This window comes from Dendrobates tinctorius, unplaced genomic scaffold, assembly GCF_039654945.1.
Source record: "Dendrobates tinctorius isolate UK_male_01 unplaced genomic scaffold, ASM3965494v1 ptg000070l, whole genome shotgun sequence".
Classification (NCBI taxonomy): Eukaryota; Metazoa; Chordata; class Amphibia; order Anura; family Dendrobatidae; genus Dendrobates; species Dendrobates tinctorius.
Genome location: NW_027361738.1, coordinates 67,214,169 through 67,226,975, shown reverse-complemented (window position 1 = coordinate 67,226,975; position 12,807 = coordinate 67,214,169). Strand labels below are relative to the sequence as shown.

The window sequence follows — 12,807 nt, the reverse complement described above, 5'->3', positions numbered from 1 at the left end:
GTCTGAACCTATGCAATGTGATAGAGTTTTGTCCAGACAGCAGCGTCAGGAGTTCAGAAGGCGTAATAAGTTGTGTTTTTTCTGTGGAGATGCCTCGCATATTATTTCTGTCTGTCCTAAACGAGAGAAACGCTTTGCACACACGTTTTCTGTTGGGGGTGTTCAACCTAAGTTTCTTCTGGCTATTACTCTAATCTGCTCCCTGTCCACATTTTCCGCCAAGGCTTTTGTCGATTCGGGAGCAGCCCTAAACCTAATGGACTTGGATTTTGCTAAACGTTGTGGATTTCCGATGACACCTCTGCAGACACCTATCCCTTTGAGGGGGATTGATGCTACTCCTTTGGCAAAAATAAACCCCAGTTTTGGACCCAGGTGGTAATGCGGGTCGCCCCAGACCATCAAGAAAATTGCAGATTTTTGGTGTTGCATAATCTGCATGATACTATTGTTCTGGGGTTTCCCTGGTTACAGATTCATAATCCAGTGTTGGATTGGAAATCTGTGTCTGTGGTGAGTTGGGGTTGTTGGTGTGCCTTTAGTGAGGCATGATGTTCAGGACTATTTGGCGGACTTTTATGATGTATTTAGTGAGAATGAGTCTGTGTCTCTGCCTCCTCATAGGAGTTATGACTGTGCAATTGAACTGAGCCCGGGGTGTAAATTTCCCAAGGGTCGGCTCTTCAATTTATCTGTACCCGAGCACGAGGCTATGCGATCCTATATTAAGGAGGCGTTGGAGAAGGGTCATATTAGACCATCCTCGTCACCCTTAGGTGTCAGGTTTTTTTTTGTAGCCAAAAAGGATGGATCATTAAGACCATGTATTGATTATCGTGCCCTCAACAAAATTACTGTTAAATATCAGTATCCGTTACCCCTGATTTCTGATCTATTTTCCAGAGTTAAAGGTGCTGGCTGGTTTACCAAGGTTGACCTCAGGGGGGCGTATAATCTTATTCGCATTAAGCATGGGGATGAATGGAAGACGGCGTTTAATACTCCGGAGGGACATTTTGAGTACCTGGTGATGCCTTTTGGGCTCACTAATGCCCCTTCTGTCTTTCAGTGCTTCATGAACGATATTTTCCGAGATTTTGTCGATAAATTTTTGATTATCTATCTGGATGATATTTTGATCTTCTCCAAGGATTGGGATTCTCATGTGGAACATGTTCGGACGGTGTTCCGGATCTTGAGGGAGAATTCCCTGTGTGTCAAAGGATCTAAATGCCTTTTTGGAGTACAGAGGATTTCTTTTTTGGGATTTATTTTGTCCCCGTCAACTATTGAAATGGACCCGGCCAAGGTACAGGCCATTCACGATTGGGTTCAGCCCACTTCTTGAGAAGGCCCTCCAGAAGTTTTTGGGTTTTGCTAATTTTTATCGGAAATTTATAGCAAAATTTTCTAGTATTGCCAAGCCATTGACTGATTTGACTAAAAAGGGTGCTGATGTGTTAAATTGGTCTCCGGAGGCTGTTTCTTCCTTTCAGGAGCTGAAGCGAAGATTCACCTCCGCCCCGGTTTTGCGGCAACCTGATGTCTCACTTCCATTCCAGGTAGAGGTGGATGCTTCTGAGATTGGTGCAGGAGCTGTTTTGTCCCAAAAGGATCCTGTAACTTCTAAAATGAATCCCTGTGCTTTCTTTTCCCGAAAGTTCTGTCCATCTGAACGTAACTATGATGTGGGGAATAGGGAACTGTTGGCCATGAAATGGGCATTTGAGGAGTGGAGACATTGGTTGGAGGGAGCTAAGCATCAAGTCGTGGTCCTCACTGACCACAAGAATTTGATTTACCTAGAGTCGGCTAAGCGCTTGAACCCTAGACAGGCTAGGTGGGCCTTGTTTTTTACACGTTTTGATTTTGTGGTTTCTTTTCTTCCTGGAACAAAGAATGTCAAGGCAGACGCCCTCTTTGCTGATTCTCCTGTAGTGACCAAGCCTGCTACCATCTTAGGCGAAGGGGTAGTTCTTTCTGCCATCTCGCCCGATTTGAGACGTGCTCTGGAAGAGTTCCAGGAGGACAAACCTGAGCGTTGTCCCAGTGGAAAGTTGTATGTTCCTGACCAGTGGAAGAAGAGAGTGATGTCTGAAGTTCATTGCTCTGCTTTGGCTGGTCATCCAGGTATTTTTGGTACTAGAGATCTGGTGAGTCGGTTTTTTTGGTGGCCCTCCTTGTCTCGTGATGTCAGGAATTTTGTGCAGTCCTGTGGGACGTGCTCCCGGTCTAAATCGTGTTCTCGCTCTAGTGGGTTGTTGATGCCTTTGCCTGTCCCCAAGAGGCCATGGACCCATATTTCAATGGATTTCATCTCTGATATGCCTGTCTCTCAGAGGATGACTGTTATTTGGGTGATTTGTGATAGGTTCTCTAAGATGGTTCATCTTGTACCACTCCCTAAGTTGCCATCTTCCTCTGAGTTGGTGCCACTGTTTTTACAACAGGTGATTCGTTTGCACGGGATTCCTGAGAACATTGTATCTGACAGAGGAGTCCAGTTTGTGTCTAGATTTTGGAGAACTTTCTGTTCCAGGCTGGGAATTCAGTTGTCCTTCTCCTCTGCTTTTCACCCTCAGACCAATGGGCAGACAGAGAGAACAAACCAGACCTTGGAGTCATATTTGAGATGTTTTATTTCTGCTGATCAGGATGATTGGGTTTCATTTTTGCCCTTGGCCGAATTTGCTTTAAATAATAGAGCTAGTTCTGCCACTTTGATGTCACCTTTTTTTTGTAACTTTGGGTTTCATCCTCGATTTTCTTCAGGGCAGGTGGAGCCCTCTGCCTGCCCAGGTGTTGACACTGTGGTGGAGAGAATGCACCAGATCTGGGACCAAGTGGTGGATAAGTTATCTCTCTCCCAGGAAAAGGCCCAGCGGTTTTCCAACCGACATAGGACCATTGGTCCCCAGTTTAAGGTTGGTGATATGGTGTGGTTATCATCAAAAAATATTGCTATGAGGGTGGCTTCTCCTAAGTTTAAGCCTAGATTTATTGGACCTTACAAGATTGTGGAGATTATTAATCCGGTCTCTTTTCGTTTGGCTCTTCCTGTCACATTTAAAATCCATAATGTGTTCCATAAATCTTTGTTGAAGAGGTTTGTTGAACCTGTTGTTCCGGGGGTGGCACCTCCAGACCCTGTATTGGTTGAAGGTAACATGGAATATGAGGTAGAGAAAATACTGGATTCCCGTCTGGCTAGACGGAGACTCCAGTATTTGGTTAAGTGGAAGGGTTATGGTCAGGAGGATAATTCCTGGGTCTCTGCCTCTGATATTCATGCCAAAAGATTGGTGCGTGCCTTTCATCGGGCTCACCCTGATCGCCCTGGTGGCGTAGTTGAGGGTTCGGTGACGCCTCCTCAAGGGGGAGGTACTGTTGTGAGTTCATTTTCCCCTTCATTACTGAGGCCCGAGGAACTCCCTCTTCTGGTAAAGAAAGGTAGTGAGCCTGATTATCAAACACCTGAGGCTGATGATGATGACTGGCTGAGTGGAGTGACTGACTGGATATAAGGCTGCCGACGCCCTTCTGCCCTGCGGGTGATTTCTCTGTGGGATCTTTGGAGACCAGTCTGAATTCCTGCTCCTCTAAAGCTAAGTTTGCTGCTCGGCCTTTTGCTTTGGTGCTTTGACTTTGTTTTGCTTTGTTTTTCTGGATTTCTGCCAATCCCTGCTGGGGTGTGCTGAATTCCTTTAGCTCTGTCTTCTGAAAATACCTGAGTGCTGATTTAGTTTTTGAAGCCTAGCTGCTTCAGGGCCTTTTTCATATCAGCTTGTTGGCTTATGTCTTTGATAGGGTTTTGGCAGATTGCAGACAGCAGCCTTCCTGTCCTTTCCTATCTAGGTAGTTTTGGGCCCCGTCTTTGCTCAGTCTATCTTTCTGTCTGTGTTAGTATTTTCATCTTGCTTCACCGTCATTATATGTTGGGGGCTGCCTATTGCTTTGGGGTCTGCTCTGGGGCAGTTTAGATTTCCCCTTTCTTTCTTTAGGCCTAGGTAATTCTCCGGCTGTGATCGAGGGGTCTAGGGCATCGTAGGAACCCCCCACGGCGGCTACTGCTAGTTGTGTTGATAGGTTCAGGGGTCTGCAATCTGATAGTTGCCAACTTCTCTGGTTTTCTGGACTTAGCTTGTATTTCTGCTTTTGCCTTCTACGGTGACTCATTCATAACAGCAATGCAGAAAGTGTAGTTTAATACTCATGTTGCAACCAAGCGCTTTGTAGCTCTCCAATAGTTTCTGAACAATTTCTTTGTAATTACTTGCACGTGTATTTCCAAGAAAGTTCTTGACGACGTCTTTGAATGATAACCAAGCATTCTTCTCAAGATCTGACATAGTCCCGGTGAAATGTTCATCTTTGATGAGCTGTCGAATTTGTGGACCATCAAACACACCAGCTTTGATTTTTTCAATGGACAGGAAGTGCCAACATGATGTACTTAAAACAGTCGCCGTCAGTTGGCAATGCTTTTACAAATTGCTTCATGAGACCTAGTTTTATGTGCAGAGGTGGGAATAGTATATTCTTCTTGTCAACAAGTGGCTGATGTAGAATGTTAGGATCTCCAAGTTTAAGACCAGATCTCGGAGGCCAATTCGACTCAACCCAATGCTTTTCTCGAGCTCTGCTATCCCACATACAGAGAAAGCAGGGATACTTTGTGTACCCACGTTGCTTCCTTCCAAGAAGGAAGCAAACCATTTTAAGGTCAACACAGATGATCCAATTGTGTGTGTCATATTTCAATAACTCAATAACTCTCTTTACATCTCCATGTTCTTCACGAAGAGAGACAGAATGCCCAATAGGGACTGCACCAAATAAATTGCCATTGTGTAGAAGGACACACTTAAGACTCCGCTTTGAGCTATCAATAAACACTCGCCATTCATTTGGATTGTACATTGAAAGCCCTAATTCTTGTAGTAAACCAGGAATATTATGGCAAAACACAAAACCGCTGTCACACCGAAAGTACTGCAAAAATGTACTTTCTCTAGTACGAAAGTATGATACCTTCGCTCCTTGTTCAAGTAACTGTTTCTCATTCAGTCTTGATGCTAGTAATTCTGAAGCTTTTTTTGATAAGCCCAATTCACGTGCTAAATCATTTAACTCGTGCTGATCAAATCCCTTACGAACTGAATCCTTGTGACTTTCAAATTCTGCATCATTGCTGTCACTGTGTTCGTCAACATCACTCAGAACTTCTAGAGATGGTAGCTGTTCGAAAACTGGTACTGGAATTTCAGCTGAATGAGGCATTGGTCTGATAGCTGACGGTAGATTTGGATATTCTATTTTACTTTTATTTTTCCTGTTAAATCCTGATGTTTTCACTAAACAGAAGTAACAGTCTGTGGAATGACTTTTTTGCTCTCTCCACACCATGGGGATACCAAATGCCAACTTTTCACGTGTTCCTTTGGTCCACATCCGTAAACTCTCGACACACTGCTTGCACACTATGTGAGGGGCCCATGGCTTATCTTGATCACCGAGTTTTACTTTAAAATCTGCAAAATATGCTTGTTTGACAAATGCACTGATGTTTGCCCTTTGAACTGGAATGGTGAAAACACCACAAATATAGCAGAAGGAGTCAGGGTTGTTTAGGCATTTACGACGAGAGGAAGAAGGAGCAGACATGATCTGAAACAAAGGAAATATGTACATAAGTAAATAAAACACTGAGATGGAAAGTTACAAGCTTTGAAAACTAACAAAGAAAAAAATCATAAAAGATATATAAATTACAACTAAGCGCCCAATGTAAAGAGAAAAGCTATCACAAATCCTATTTATTCCTACTATGATACATTTTTTGTGTAAAGATATTGATAATTATGACGTATTGGGAGCTGTACAGACCTCTCACCACACTGTCTCAGTTGTGACTACTCTTACAAGTTGCCACGTAGCTCTATATGAATCGAATTGTACTCAGATAACAAGTCTTATTACAGAAATCAGTGCAATTGTGCTTCTATGGCAGGTAAGTTGAGGAGGAAAAACTTGACGTGATAGAAAAAAACTGACTACATTTTTGGAATCAGCATGCCAATTTTAGTATAAATCAGCTCAAAAACCTAACTCAACAGAAAATTTTTTTCAAATTGTTCCCCAGTGTTATGTATATATATATATATATATATATATATATATATATATATATATAAAGTAAAAAAATAGGCAGCACTCAAATTAAATGTGAAAAAAAAGTGGATACTTTACTGATGAGTAAAGTATCCACTTTTTTTTCACATTTAATTTGAGTGCTGCCTATTTTTTTTACTTTTGTTAATTTGACTGTTTGAACACTGCTGAATAGGTTTTGCACCAACTATTTAATTTTGGTAGTGCTGCCCTTTTTTTGATATATATATATATATATATATATATATATATATCTTATCGGATAGTGGGCCGTATGGGTTACTGTTGGATTTGGCTTCTCAATGACCCTATGGATAAGGTATCGACTGTCCCTGAATAGGTAATTATTCTACAGTAGTCCTTCTCCGCTACAGTTACCTTTTGACTTTTGATAAATGCAATGAGCAAAATCATGAGGGAAATGTATTCTTCATGGGCAGTCAGGGAACACTTCTAATTATGTCAGGTGGAGAATTATTAAGAATTTAAGAAACCAGGTTCTTAAACATCTATTTCCCAGGAATAGTTGCATTATTGAGATAGTATCTGATACCATCAGCCAATGCACCAAAAAATTCAGTGGGTTGTACATATAAATCAGCGCACATGTCAATGCAATCAGGTGGCAGCGGAGAGGGGTAGAAGAGCCAGATCATGACTAAAGCTGCAGCAATGGCTTTGCCGCAACCAAACAAACTAGAAACAAATTATGGAGGGTGACTGAGCTATAAATTTATCTACAGTGGGAAGACATGGCAAAGGGGTTCAGCAGGAACTGGTCTTTGCAGAGTCTCCAGGAATATTTTATCCTGTGATTGCAAAGGTTGAAGTATATGACAACAGATGTGGCTGGTATTTTGTGATAAGTAAGGAATTGTAATGCTGGCCAGCCAAACGATGCTTTGGCCGATCCTTCGGCCGACAGCCATCTCAGCCAACTCTGTCATACACAGGAGCGCTTACTCAGCTGAGTGCTCCTGTCTTCTCCATGATGAAGATTCCAGCTGACACATTAGCCAGCAACTTATTTCAGGGAGAACAATGTAATCGGTAGTCTGAAATCGGACATGCATAATCGACATCTCTCCAGACCATCAATCGGCCGACACTCCAATATACAGTAGACCGTCACCCAAACCCGTCTATCAATGGGTTCACCCCATATTTCTCTAATGCGTATGGGGCCTTTAGGGTGGGGCATATAAATCTCTCCTCTTCTTCATTGTAGTTATGAAGACCATGATTATTCTCTTTACTGTAGCGTTAGATGATATTACTAGTCAATGGTCTGCTATGATGTACCCACATATGGAAGAATGGTCAACTTTTCCTTAAATCACCAATCCCTTTATCGCCCATCTACGGAATAAGTTGCTGATCGCTTGGGGAGTTTGGTCACTGACCAATAATAAGGGTCTGGAGTTTTCTGTTCCTGGATACTCATCACTGTTCAATTTGTCTATGACTGATGGAAATGGCCAAGGGTTGCATTTTTTCTTGTGCGTGAGGGAACATTGCTCTATTCAAAGGAGTAACTCCAGATGAAGAGCTAACAACAGGGTAGCTGATAAGCTGGTATGGTAGGTCAATGCCTTTAATTAAAAAAATACCTAATTGATCAAGCAAGATAGGCGTTCATAGATGCTGTATACTTTGGATTTGTGGTATGATGCTCATTTTATCTCCTAGCATGTGATGAGCTGACTGCTGTTGCAGGACTCTTTGGGATTTACCTTTCGACTTGATGTGGCTGTTTAGATCCTTTCTCAAACTCTCACAAAGTGTATTGGTCTTTGTATCAGTTTGCCTCCTTTTGAAGCCTTAAGATAGCTCACAGAGTAAATGTCTTTTTTGTGAATAAGAAATCTGTGCTGTGTGAATTCATCTTAGCAAAATAAAGAGTAAAGTGAAGAAAGAAGAAGAAAAGACGAAGGAAGAAGATGAGATACCCCAAACGAAAACTCAGTCGGAGCCTGTTCTTCAGATACCTCGGTTTTCTCCACCATTTGACCAAGAATTGGCTGACTATATCTCAGAAGTAACCCGGACAATCCTTCCTCTCCCGCACCCTAAAGAGCAGGTTGTTGCTTTGGCACAGTAAGTAAATCTCCTATGTAATGAACGTTACAATCTACGCAGCACAATGTCAAAAAGACTATGAAGCGTAATGGTGGCCAGAGACAAAAAGTTCTTGGATCTTTAGCTAAAGGTGGTAAGATCACAACAGAGCATTTTTGCTTACTTGTGTGCAGTAGTTGTTACATGCTGTGAACATAGTAATCAAGAAAGTTGGGTTGTCTTGTGAAGACCCCTGTACCCAGGCCTTTTAGTACTTTTGGACTTCATTGCACCCTTCTATGTGCTCAGTAAGACCCCCATCTCTGGCAGCCATGTAGTGTTTCTCACACCTTTATATGCAAACTAGCTCTCTTCAGGAAGGGAGCTACCCTTACAAGTCAATGTCTGACAACTCATTTTAATATTTTTGCAGTAGGAGTAATGATATTAGCCATGCCAGAAACGTATATGCAGACAGCTTTTTGATTGAAAGCCCACAAATGTGACTTTCTTTGCCTAAGTGCCAAATAGGTGCAAAAAAAAAGTGCAGAGGATGCTGTCTATTGCAAGCCCTCCCCAAAAGGGAATATCCCCTATTATATCTCCTCCTCTATTACAATCTAACCGTTCTCTCAGCTTCTGCTCCAGATGTTCCTGGCAAAATGGCAACCACCAATCTGTGACTACTCTCTCCTTACTGAAGTCCCAGTTTGTAGTACAAAGACCAAACCTCCTTGCAAGGATTAATGGTTGAAAAATATTGCTCTTCGTTAGGATTGGTTTTCCTGCAATTTGCTACAGTTTTGCCGCAATTTTGCAACCATGTGTCCCACCTTTGCCCCCCCCCACAAACGCTACATGAAAACCAGGTCCCAGACTCCACACCACAGTTTAGCCAAAACCAGACCGTATACGTCCCAAGCATGAACGATCACGCTTTCTGCTGTTTGTTTCCGTCCACCCTTATTAAACATGTAAGGGTAGTTTGGCGGTATCCCATGTCATATGCCATAAGAATGCCGGAGAAGGAAAACCAGTCTCCAGTGTACGTGCTGCTCTGGAAATCTCTTAATTGTGTAGGTTAATGCTCCGCATTAAGCAACATGTTGAACTCTAGCCTAACCCTTTGCTGATAAATCTCTTCTTCCTCCCTAACTACATAATCATTAGATTTGCCTAATTTCTACAGACTTCAGGCTAAAATTGATTTCATTTTGAGCTTTTATGTTCAGCTTTTAATCTTACAAAAAAAATGCAGTTTAGCAGACAAAACGCCTAAATGGCTGCATACATTACCATCTTAATTTATTTAATGATCTGAGCGTAATTGCAGCAATCACTCAGCGGCCATTTGGAAAAAGAAAAATAGCTACTTTTGTTTTTTGATGGTACTTGAAAAAATGTCATCAGAAAAAAAATCTGAAAAGCGATGGATATGCTTTCATTTCATGAAGGTTCGTTGCGGAAAAGATGGGTGGATCTATAGCAAAAGATCGACTGCATAACTTCAGCTGGGAGCTTCACGTTGGCGAGCTCAAGTACGAGCTGAAGTGCAATGTAATACCTATCGGAAAAATTAAGAGAGGAATGTTCTATCATCGAGCCTTACTTTACAAGGTGAGTGTATCCACATGTCATTGGTGCTACTCAGTGTATTGATATCTACAGGTCTACTGTACATGAAAGTAATGCAGGCCCAAATAGACTCTGATGGTGCTTGTAGACTTCTATAGGGCCGTGCTTTACCTCTGGATGTCTCCAGTACTACACCCAAGTAGATACAGCTTTTTTTTATGCCTCATATCATCAGATTCTGCATTAGGCCGGCGTCACACCGGTGTAGATTCTCTCATCTGAGAAAATCAGGCCGATTATGCTAGTCACACTCTGATCAATCTCGTTCAGAGCTTGATCATAGTGTGATCCGATTCTCTCGGATGAGGAGAAGTTGGGACGAAAAAATGTTTCCATATTTTTTATTCTGTCTGTCCGTGAAAATCAGACTGCACTCCAATGTCATCCGAGTGCAGTCCAATGTTTTCCACGGACTCATTGACTTGTACGGCTGAGGGTGATACGATAATTGGATCTAGCTCGGACATGCTGCGATTTTTTTTCATGTGTCACCGAGCCGGTCCTAAGAAAAATTTTTTACATGTGCACAGCCGCATAGATTAACATTGGCCCAAGTGTGATCTGATGCTTTGTCTGATCGCACTCGGAGCGAAAATACGGCCATGTGCACGGGTCCTAACTTTGGTAAACTTTCTCCTTATGATATCTTTATTATAGAGTGGCTTTCTGCAAAAATCTGTGTACCTTCATAATGTCTCCTTACTATTCATTCAGTAACTGAGTATTCTATTCAATCAATAACTCCTTCATCCTAAACATGTCCCTTTAAATACATGTATCACCAATCCACTCTGTAGGTAATAAATGTACGGCTGCTGAGGGTCAAACTACAAGGAACCGAAGAAGCTCCAAAAATCACCTGTTTCCCGTTTGAATGAAACAGTATGATTGTGTGAGCACTACTCTATTCACTTTGGCTAGCTCCATCAGTCCTATAAAGGTGAACAGAGTGGCGGTCACACATTTGCACTACCGATCCAGTCACACAGGGATCTTTGTTCTTGGGATCTTCTGGGTTCCCAGAGCCATAACTACATTGGGTGCAGTAACAGTTGCACTTGGGCCATAAAACCTTGTGGGGAGACACACAAGTCCTTTTTGACTCATAAAGGAAGGCCAATACTATTAAAGAGCTATAATAGTAGGGGGCTCTGTTGGAAATATTGTGTTGGTCCCACTAACTGCATGTTATGCCTCTATGGCTCACAGTCATTGGACTCTCTGCGATTGCACATTTTTTACCTATCCTCTTCGGTAAACTCTAGTGCCACCTATTGGAAGTAACAATCTTAAAAGTAAGTATTGACCCTTTAACAAGTCTAGGCACATGACTGGAGATAAAAATTAAGCCAGACAATCTATTTGCAGACACGTGTTTCGGAATGTTTGCCTCTCTTCAGTGAAAGGGAAGAGGTCTGATTCGGTTGAATGACAGACTTCTGGTGAGGGTCTCAGGGGGAATGTCGCTCTTTTCAGATTGCTACGTCCAGTAGATGGCACTGAAGTTCAAGTCCTCATCCTTTTGAAGAGAACATTTACATATTTAATTTCCCAGAGGAGCATTGCATGGCCTATAAGTCTCCTTACAGTGACTTGGCACCTTCCCCCTTATAGACCTGCATCACAAAATAGAGTGACAGACTCTGCCACCGCTGACAAGTCGAATCCCTAGTGCCAACTGTACAGCTGGTATCAACTGGATGCGGCAGTGATAAAAAGACATTGTAAAATGATGTAGATACTATCGATTTAGAACAGTGCCTGTTGGGTGAAAGGAGAAACAATTGCGCGCACCTTCACACTTTGTATAAGGGTACAACACCTACTGAGTCAATGAAAATACCAGATTCTTGTCTGAAAAGGAGTTCCAATGGCGTTGGATCTTACAACTTCACTGCTGGTGTGGAGGAATTTTGTGTCTGAGTTGTAGTTATTACAACGCGTTTCTGGGTTGGACTAACCCCAGTGTGATGTATTATACTTGACGGAGGGGCAGTCTGTCCCTGAAACACGTTGTTGTACCTCTTAATGAAGATGTAATAAGCTGTAGCATCCAACGCCATTGTAAAACTTTGTAACTTTATATAACTTTATATAAACTTGTGAATGGTTTTGGAGGATTGAAGAAAAGAATTTGAGGTCCCTTTAAAGGCAGACTATAATATAAGCAAAAGATGAAAATGAGACGTAGTGGCAGTAAGTACCCATTATATGTGATGTCCACAACCAATGCCTCTTATCTTGTAATGACATGCTGCTGTTCTAGGCTATAGCTGACAGAATTGGCATCAGCTGTTCCCTGACGCGTGGAGATTACGGCCGAGCGTGGAATGAAGTGAAGTTACTCGATGAATCCATTCGTGCTGGAACCAAATCATCACCAGAGACGTATATTGTGGACCTCATGTATGAGCCGGGTCGATTGATGAGACATGGAAGTGTGGAGGCCGATCACTATCAGCACATCTAGTGAACATTCTTCCCGCTATATTTATTTTGGCCTCCTCTGCTTGCAATACACTATATTAAATAAATGTTCCTCTATTACTCTGTGGGGGATTCCAAACTTTTACCGACTTCTGTTTAACATTTTCTTGTCATCCTTGGGAACACTACATTTACAAAGTGGTTGGCCCAAAAACTAGATTTATCCACAGGATACATTTGAGATCTCTGGGGGTCTCTCACTGTTCACGAGAATGAGGGTCCTATGCCCCCCAGTTTGAATAGTGCTGGATGAATGCTATTCATAGTCCAACTCTGATAAGCTACATATTTATTTTTGATTTTGTAGTATTTTTCTTTTGTGGGTTTTTGAAGATATTTTTTTCCACCAATTTTAGTGGCATAGAAAGTATACAAGGCTTTTCCAAGGTTTTGATATGCATTGCTTAGCCTTAGACACCATTAATTTGATATTGATAATGTCACGATTCCTCCGCT

General features: G+C 42.0%; 1 protein-coding gene across 3 annotated transcripts in view; it reads left to right on the top strand.

Moving 5' to 3' along the window:
- Positions 1-12,434, top strand: part of ARMC3 (armadillo repeat containing 3) — a 109,769-nt gene extending 97,335 nt beyond the window's left edge. For all 3 annotated transcript variants that reach the window (XM_073581810.1, XM_073581809.1, XM_073581808.1), the window contains 3 exons: positions 8,062-8,268; positions 9,684-9,846; positions 12,131-12,434. In XM_073581810.1, the coding sequence (XP_073437911.1) occupies positions 8,062-8,268; positions 9,684-9,846; positions 12,131-12,334 (574 nt within the window). In that variant the 3' untranslated portion in view covers positions 12,335-12,434. The remainder of the gene's footprint in view (positions 1-8,061; positions 8,269-9,683; positions 9,847-12,130) is intronic.
- The last annotated feature ends 373 nt before the right edge of the window (positions 12,435-12,807 follow it).